This window comes from Antennarius striatus, chromosome 22 (assembly GCF_040054535.1).
Source record: "Antennarius striatus isolate MH-2024 chromosome 22, ASM4005453v1, whole genome shotgun sequence".
NCBI lineage: Eukaryota > Metazoa > Chordata > Actinopteri > Lophiiformes > Antennariidae > Antennarius > Antennarius striatus.
The window spans coordinates 1,201,290-1,208,846 of NC_090797.1; the positions used below are offsets into that span (position 1 = coordinate 1,201,290).

The following is a 7,557-nucleotide window of genomic DNA, read 5'->3' on the forward strand; positions in this document are numbered from 1 at the left end:
GAAACGCTGGCAACCGGCGCGGCGATCCGAAGACGGCGCCGTCGGATGCTGGAGTGAGCGTGCTGGATAGTGGGCGGGTGTGAGAGCGAAGCCGATGGCGTCGGGCGGAACGGCGGGATCGGATTCGCACCTGATGGGTGTCGAGACGCGGGACACTCGAATATTCATGCGCTTCTGGGGGTAGGTCTGTGGGAAGTTCTGCACAGGAAGTCAAAGCTGTTGTTCTGGTGTTCCAGCCAATGGGAGCAGAGTTTTGGACTCAGGACTCATCGGTGGAGTCGTTGGGGTGTCACTCCTCGCCGTCGGTCCTTTCGGGCCCCTTCGACGTGATGAATGTCCGGTCGTTCTTCCCGAGCCGGTCGGGGAACGTCGGGACATGACGGCGCGGGGGCGCTGCTTATCGACTGTGCCCCCGGCGCCAGACGGGACGCGAGGCACCGGCGCGTGCTGACGGCGATCCCCTGAGACTCCCGTCCAATTACAGCTCAAAATGAGCCGGGAGAGCGCTGAGATTGGGGCCGGGCGCGCCGAGGTGATGATGGAAGGAGTGTGGGGGGGGGGACGACCGAGGATGTGAGTAGCACTTGAAATTAATGAGGCGGGGTGGAGCGGGGACTCCCAGGGGCACGAAGGCGACCAGCTGATGGCGGTGGTGACTCCGCCCACAGGCAGCCGTTAGGGAGCGGGATGTTTCTGGGATAACGGCGCCATTAGCGTCGAGCTAACGGCGCGTGATGCTGTTATCGGAGCCGAGAATTCCAGGTTTTGATTCCGGTCGAAGGAAAAACGGATAAATTGAAAGATTCCAGCGAGGGGTTTAATCGGCGGCGGCGTTTCCGAGGGCTTCCACGATTGGACGACTCCGCTCCGAGAGCGATGAAGCAGAAATGTGTTCGTCTATAAAAGAGCTCTTCTGTGTGTGATTGTCGTTTAATAGTCGGTTGTACGTTCATACGCCGTCGTCGCCTGAATGTCCTGACGCACCCGAGGCCCAGAACGCCGCCTCCAAATTACCGTCGTCTTCCAAAGCGGGGCGTCGAGGGATGAGAGGGAATGTTGTCACGGCGACGCGACGGAGGCCGATTGATAAGTATAAAAGGCAATCGATCGATCGATAAGGACGAGGTGAAACGCGACAGAACGGAACGGAAGGCGGGAAAGTTTTCCCTTTCAATTTTTTTCCCGCTGGCGGCGAGTCAGCGATGTTTTTAATACGCACACTTACATCAATGGCACATTAAGACGGCGTAACCACGGCAACAGACACCGGGATTATGTCAAAGAGAGCCACACAAAAGATCAGAAGATGCTTTGTTTCAAACTGAGAAAAGACGGGAATAAACGAGGTGGAGGGCAGGATGGGGGGGCTCCTGCTGGGGGCGCTGCCTTCTGGTAATCACACGGTCGGGGCGCAAAGACGCGACGCCCCGTTTTTTAGGGAATTTAAGGACAAAGAAAGGAGGAAAAAGCTTCACTTAATGTGTTAAAACGGGATTTTTTGGGGTTTAAGGTGAAAATATGTTGAAGTCTGACGTCGTTTCTGATTGGTTGAAGCAAAAAATATACTTGAATAAAACCGGATTAACGTGTGTGACGGACACAAAAACTATCGATGAGTCGTCCTGGAGTCACACGGCTACCGGCGAGCCAATCAGAGCGCGGCTTTGGGCAGAGATGCGTCACGGATGTTGCGAGACCTCGGCGATTCAAACTTCCTCTTTGCAGCTGGGAAACGACGGAAACCCTGAAATGGTGCGACGGCGTTCAGACGTGAATCCGGAGTGGAACCGGATTCACCGGAGTGGAACCGGATTCACCGTTTACACTGTGCGGAACGGAAATTTACACACAATTGGACACCTCAACGGCGTTTGACGTCAAACTAACCCGTGAACCGAGCAGAAACAGAACCAGGGAACAAGGGGTGGGGGGCGATCAAGGATAGGGGGGGGATCGAGTGGAGGGGGGGGTCAAGGGGGTTTCCTTTCGTTCATGAAAACAACGTGAGTCAGGATCTGGACTGAATCAGCGCCGGCTGTTACATCACCCAGCATTCCTGCTAGCGGGGCTCCGCCCCACCCCGCCTGATGAATGGGGGGGGGTGGGAGGGGGTACCAGATGAGTTCTTCACCACCAACACGAAGGAGGAAGACTGCCTCTCTCAGTCTGAACCACAAAACCACTTCCTGTCTCTTTTTCCCCAGCGTGACACCTCCGTAAACCCGGGGGGGGGGGGGCACGCCTCCCTCTCTTTCCCTCGCCGGTTACCCATAATTCATTTGCTCTACTCCTCCTCCTCGTCTTCCTCCCTGCAGCGTGACCGATGGGGCTTCTGGGAGCTGGCCTGACGCTCGGCCATTCAGCAGGTTTTAAATTGGCCCATTTTCATGCCCCCCCTCCCCCCTTAATGCCCCCCCACCCCCTCACCCCTTGATACCCCCCCACACCTTTAAAGCGTGGAGGAAGAGGAGTTCAAACCGGACGACGGACGTCCGATGAAAGTCGCCGGCGTTTGTCTGCGTGAAGGAAAGCGTTCTCCTCTGATTGGCTGACGGGACTGGAGCCAAAAACCCATCGCGGGCTGTGATTGGTCGGTCCGGTCTGGCCTCCGGTCTCTCCATCAGTCAGACACACAAAGAGATTTCATTCCTCCCTCCTATCTCCACCGGGCAGAGAGCCAATGTTTCCCTTTCTTTGCTGACTCTCAACCCCCCCCTCATCTTCCTCAACCCCCCCCTCGTCTTCTTCACCCCCCCCTCGTCTTCCTCACCCCCCCACCCCCACTCCACTAAGCTCTCCGTTCCGTTTGTGAGGGAAAAGCTGTTTATTTATTCAAACGAGATCTATTTTTCCCTTTCTCTTCTCCCCCCCCTTCCATTCCCTCCCCCCTCGGTGACACACTTGTAGAGGATCACAGAGAGGGGGGGGGGAGTGGGGAGGGAAGGAGGGGGTGGAAGGAGGGGGTGGAAGGTGGGGGAGGAATCCGATGTGTTGGAAGACAACGATGGAAATTTAATGATTGGGAGGTGAAGGAGAAATCAGAGACACACACACACACACACACACACACACACACACACACACACACACACACACACACACACACACACACACACACACACACACACACACACACACACACACTGATATGACATTTCTTTTATGGTTATGGTGAGAGAAAGAATAAAACAACGCACGGATTCCAGGTGCTTCATTATTAAACAGATTCGTCACTTTGGGCCATCAGTGTGTGTGTGTGTGTGTGTGTGTGTGTGTGTGTGTGTGTGTGTGTGTGTGTGTGTGTGTGTGTGTGTGTGTTTGTGTGTGTGTATGTGTGTGTGTGTGTGTGTGTTTTATCCACAGCAGCGAGATGAAACGTGTAACAGATGCAGAGAAGGAGCGCCGGCGTGCGCTCTGATTCGCCGATAACGACGCCTCGTTCTAGCGTGGAGGCGGGGCTTAACTGCGTCGCCGCGGACGACGCATGGAAGATGAAAAGACGTCGACTTCCTGTGATCAGCTGCTGACACGGGTTTAAACTTTAACAACTTTATGGAGAAGCTTTTCAGCGACAAACAGATTTAATGTAAATTAAGTTTCATTAAACTTTCAATTTTTCAGGGATCTTTTTTCCCATAATTCAACACGTATGAGCGTAAAAATGTCGAGTCACATGACGCATCATCAGATTAAATCCTCTGGAATTTCCCTCTGGAAATAAAGGAACACGCTCCTAGCGTGTCGTTTCCATGACGCTGTCACGCCGTCGCCTGATTGGTCCGTGTGATTATCCCTCGCCCCTCCCAGGGAGGTTTGGGAGGAATTCACCCCCCCCCCCACCACCACCGTCGGTCGGATGCTGAATCCCTCATTGTCGTCGTCGGCGACAAAGCTTTGATTGACAGCTGAGGGGAGCGGATCTCTAGCGCCCCCCGCGGACGCCGCTTATATTTTGAAATGTGTCACTCAGTTGTTGTTTTTTCCTGGGAGGAGCTCCGTCTGCACGACGACCAGCACGGGTTCAAGCCTCTCAGGTCTATCTTGTGTGAACCATCCGGCGGCGGCGTCACGACGCGTTCGGGTGACGTCGGACGTTTCTACTTCCTGTTTCTGCTGTCGTTAATCCGAAACGTGAAGAAGAAATGAGACGGAATAAACTGTAACAAACCTGAACGGACACACACACACACACACACACACACACACACACACACACGCTATCAGAGGGGATTTGTGGGTAATTAGGCGGATGGATTGGAGCCTCTCCCGGCGGTCCGGGGGGAGTCAAAGCGACGGACGAACTCTTTAAGTAGATTAATTAAAACCAACATGGCGGGGTCAAAGGTCAAGCCCTCTCATGCTGTCATCCTCTCCCTCCCCCAGCTTGAAGGGGGGGGCGTCGGATGATTGGCGGATGAGGAGAACAGACGCCGCAGAGGTCGAGGAGGGGAAGACGACCGCGACCGTCGTCTTCTTCTGAGGTTTCCTCTTTAAGTCGTCTTTTACTTCCTGTTACAGCTGTGTGTGTGTGTGTGTGTGTGTGTGTGTGTGTGTGTGTGTGTGTGTGTGTGTTCTCATAATAACCCAGCTGTGTGTGCGTTCAGACAGCGTTGTGTGTTTACAGAGAAACCGTCTGTGAGATGACAGAAATGGAACGCAACCCGCTGCTGGGCAGACGACACACACACACACACACACACACACACACACACACACACACACACACACACACACACACACACACACACACACACACACACACACACACACACACTCCTAATTGCTTTTAAAGTACACCAGATTCTGCTCGATCAGCTGACGACTTTCACGCGACGACGCTGCTGGTTGCCGGGGGTTACGGCGGGGGGGCGGGGTTCGGATGTGGACGTTGGGGTCGAAGGGGCGGAGCTCTGATTTTAAAGAACCCGACCGGCGCCGGAACCCAAACTTTGACTCGTTTGTTTTTTGACGATGGAGAACAACTGATGGAGACGTCGCCGTGACGACCGGCTGCTCCCGCCTCTCATCTGGAACAAAAAAGGTTCAACAAAGAGACGAAAGGAGGGGTAAACACCCTCCCCACTTTACCCCCCCAATCACCCGTCCTTCCTGGTTGTATTTAAAAATCCTTCAACTTGAATTTGACCTTTGACCCCGCCGCTGTCGGGCCAACATGGCCGCCGCGAAACCAAAAAGAAACGCTAAAATTAGCTAGAAGAGACACTTCTAACGGGCAGGTGTGTGTGTGTGTGTGTGTGTGTGTGTGTGTGTGTGTGTGTGTGTGTGTGTGTGTGTGTGTGTGTGTGTCAGCTCCATGCCCTATTTCTCAGTCTGCCTATTTATAAATGACATCATTACCCCCCCCCACTCCAACACCCCCCCCAATCCATCAGCAGTTCACTGAAATATTCCCGCTCCTCGTTTCTCCACTCACTTTCTATTTCGGATTTGTGGGTAATTATGGCATGAAGGGGGGTGGGGGGGTGGGGGGTTGACATGATAAAGGTGGGGGGGTTGTTGAAATAATAAAAAGGGGGGGTCCTGTCTCTTGTCTCTGGTTCTAAAGGAGGACGTGCGATCGCCGCCGCTGCCATAGATGATTTATTTATCAAAGCTTCTTAAAATTCCACCTTAATTTCGACGAGGGGTCGGAGTCAGACCCCCCCAGACCAGGTGAGACAGAACCGTCTGACCTTTGACCTCCTGGCAGGAGGAGCCAGTCGATCTGAACCTCCTGTCAGGTTCTGAACGCCGTAAACACGGAGATAAAATCTACGGTTCTGAACGGCGACCGGCCCACAAATGTTTCAAGATAAATTCCTGGAGGGGGGTTACTTTTCTTCTGGCAGCGCAGGAGGCGCTTCAGCATTTTTTAAAATGGGGGGGGGGGGCAAACGTGGGAGGAGGGGCGAGGGGAGGGCGCGTGATGGTGATAAATGAGTGTTATTCTTACTTCTAAGCTGCACTGGATGAAGTTTGGACACGCCGGTGATGATGGAGTGCGTGCGGGGCAGGATGGGGGGGTTACGGTGAGAGGGGCAATGGGGGGGGGGGGTTAATGAGATGCACGCAGACACGGAGCAGCTTGCGTGAGTTACACTCGTGACAGCGCGGAGCCGCGGAGCAAAGCAGAAAGAGCGCGGATGAGTTCCGTGCGTAATTACGCACCGCGGAGCCGAACCGGAGCCCGGGGTGGGGGTGGGGGGGCGGGGACCTCTCTCCCGCGCCACGTCCCACCCGAATGAGATCCAAAAAGAAAACGAAACCCGGCGGGGTCGGCTTCCAAACCCCCGTCTCGACACCCCCCCCCCACACACACACACACACACTTCAACTCGCTGCGCTCCGCCAACAGCGACGCTGCAGAGAAGCGGACGGGGGGGGGGGCAGCTTACCTTAACACGTTCCAGCTTTTCAGAGGGTCCAGGTCTGAAATTATAGAAACCATGGTCGACGGGCTGGGCGGCACCGGGTCAGGGAGGGGGGCGCGGCGGAAGGATCGAAAGAAAAAAGCGGCGCAAAGGCTTAAAGTCCGTCTGAGCGGCGGCGAGCAGCGCGGATGAAACCCGTCCTGGTTGTTCAGTGGGTGATGAGCGCTGTCACAGCTCCTCTCCCTCCCTCCCCTCTCTCTCTCTCTCTCTCTCCCCCCTCTCTCTTTCTCTCTCTGTCCCTCCGCCCCCTCCCGTTCCAAGCCTGCGCTCTGCAGACGCGTCTCCGCGCTTCCTCCTCATAAAGCGGGGCTGCAGCAGCCGAGATGCACAGCAGAGGAGGAGGAGGAAGAGGAGGGCGACCCCCCACCACCACCTCCTTTATGCACGATGGGGGGGGGGGGGGTAAAGAAAGGGGGGGTAGTTTACAAGCCTGTTTCATTGCTGAATATGCACACTGTAAAACGTGTCCATCTCTGGTGAGGTTGTTTTTTTTATCATGTTGGGGGGGTGGGGGTGCAGACACACCTGTGACCCCGCCCACGTGAAGACTTCACTGAAGTCAGGTTAGTCCAACCAATGATTTTCGTTGCCCGCCTGTTTGTAACCCCCGTCAGCGCCGACTTCCTGTCCGACATCGCCACTTCCTGTTGATAACCGCTTCCCCTGCCACAGATGAGCCCCCCCCCCAGACAAGTTCCACTCATGATTCCAGGCTCCTATCAATTCACTTATTTTAGGGGGGGCAGATAAGACCTGATGACAGGAAGTAGAAGCCACCAGAGCAGAGGGGGCGGAGCCTCTGAGAAACCCGTTGGCGCCCCAGGAGGAGCGTTGGGTGAGGCCTGAAGTCACCCCCCACAACCCCAACACCCCCCCCCAAGATGAGTCTTCCATGATCCTGACCCCCCGGGTTCAGGGCGCCGCCTTAAAAAGAACCGGTGGACCTCCAGCGAGGAGGAGGAGGAGGAGGAGGAGACAGCATCGCTCCTCTTCCTCCGTCTATTTCTGTCTCTCACACTCCTGAACACACACACACACACACACACACACACACACACACACACACACACACACACACACACACACACACACACACACACCTGCGAGCAGAGGAGGGTGAGACCTG

General features: G+C 55.2%; 1 protein-coding gene across 6 annotated transcripts in view; it reads right to left on the reverse strand.

Moving 5' to 3' along the window:
• Positions 1 to 6,612, reverse strand: part of celf2 (cugbp, Elav-like family member 2) — a 105,773-nt gene extending 99,161 nt beyond the window's left edge. For all 6 annotated transcript variants that reach the window (XM_068306375.1, XM_068306376.1, XM_068306378.1 and 3 more), the window contains exon 1: positions 6,396 to 6,612. In XM_068306375.1, the coding sequence (XP_068162476.1) occupies positions 6,396 to 6,448 (53 nt within the window). In that variant the 5' untranslated portion in view covers positions 6,449 to 6,612. The remainder of the gene's footprint in view (positions 1 to 6,395) is intronic.
• Positions 6,613 to 7,557: the final 945 nt, after the last annotated feature.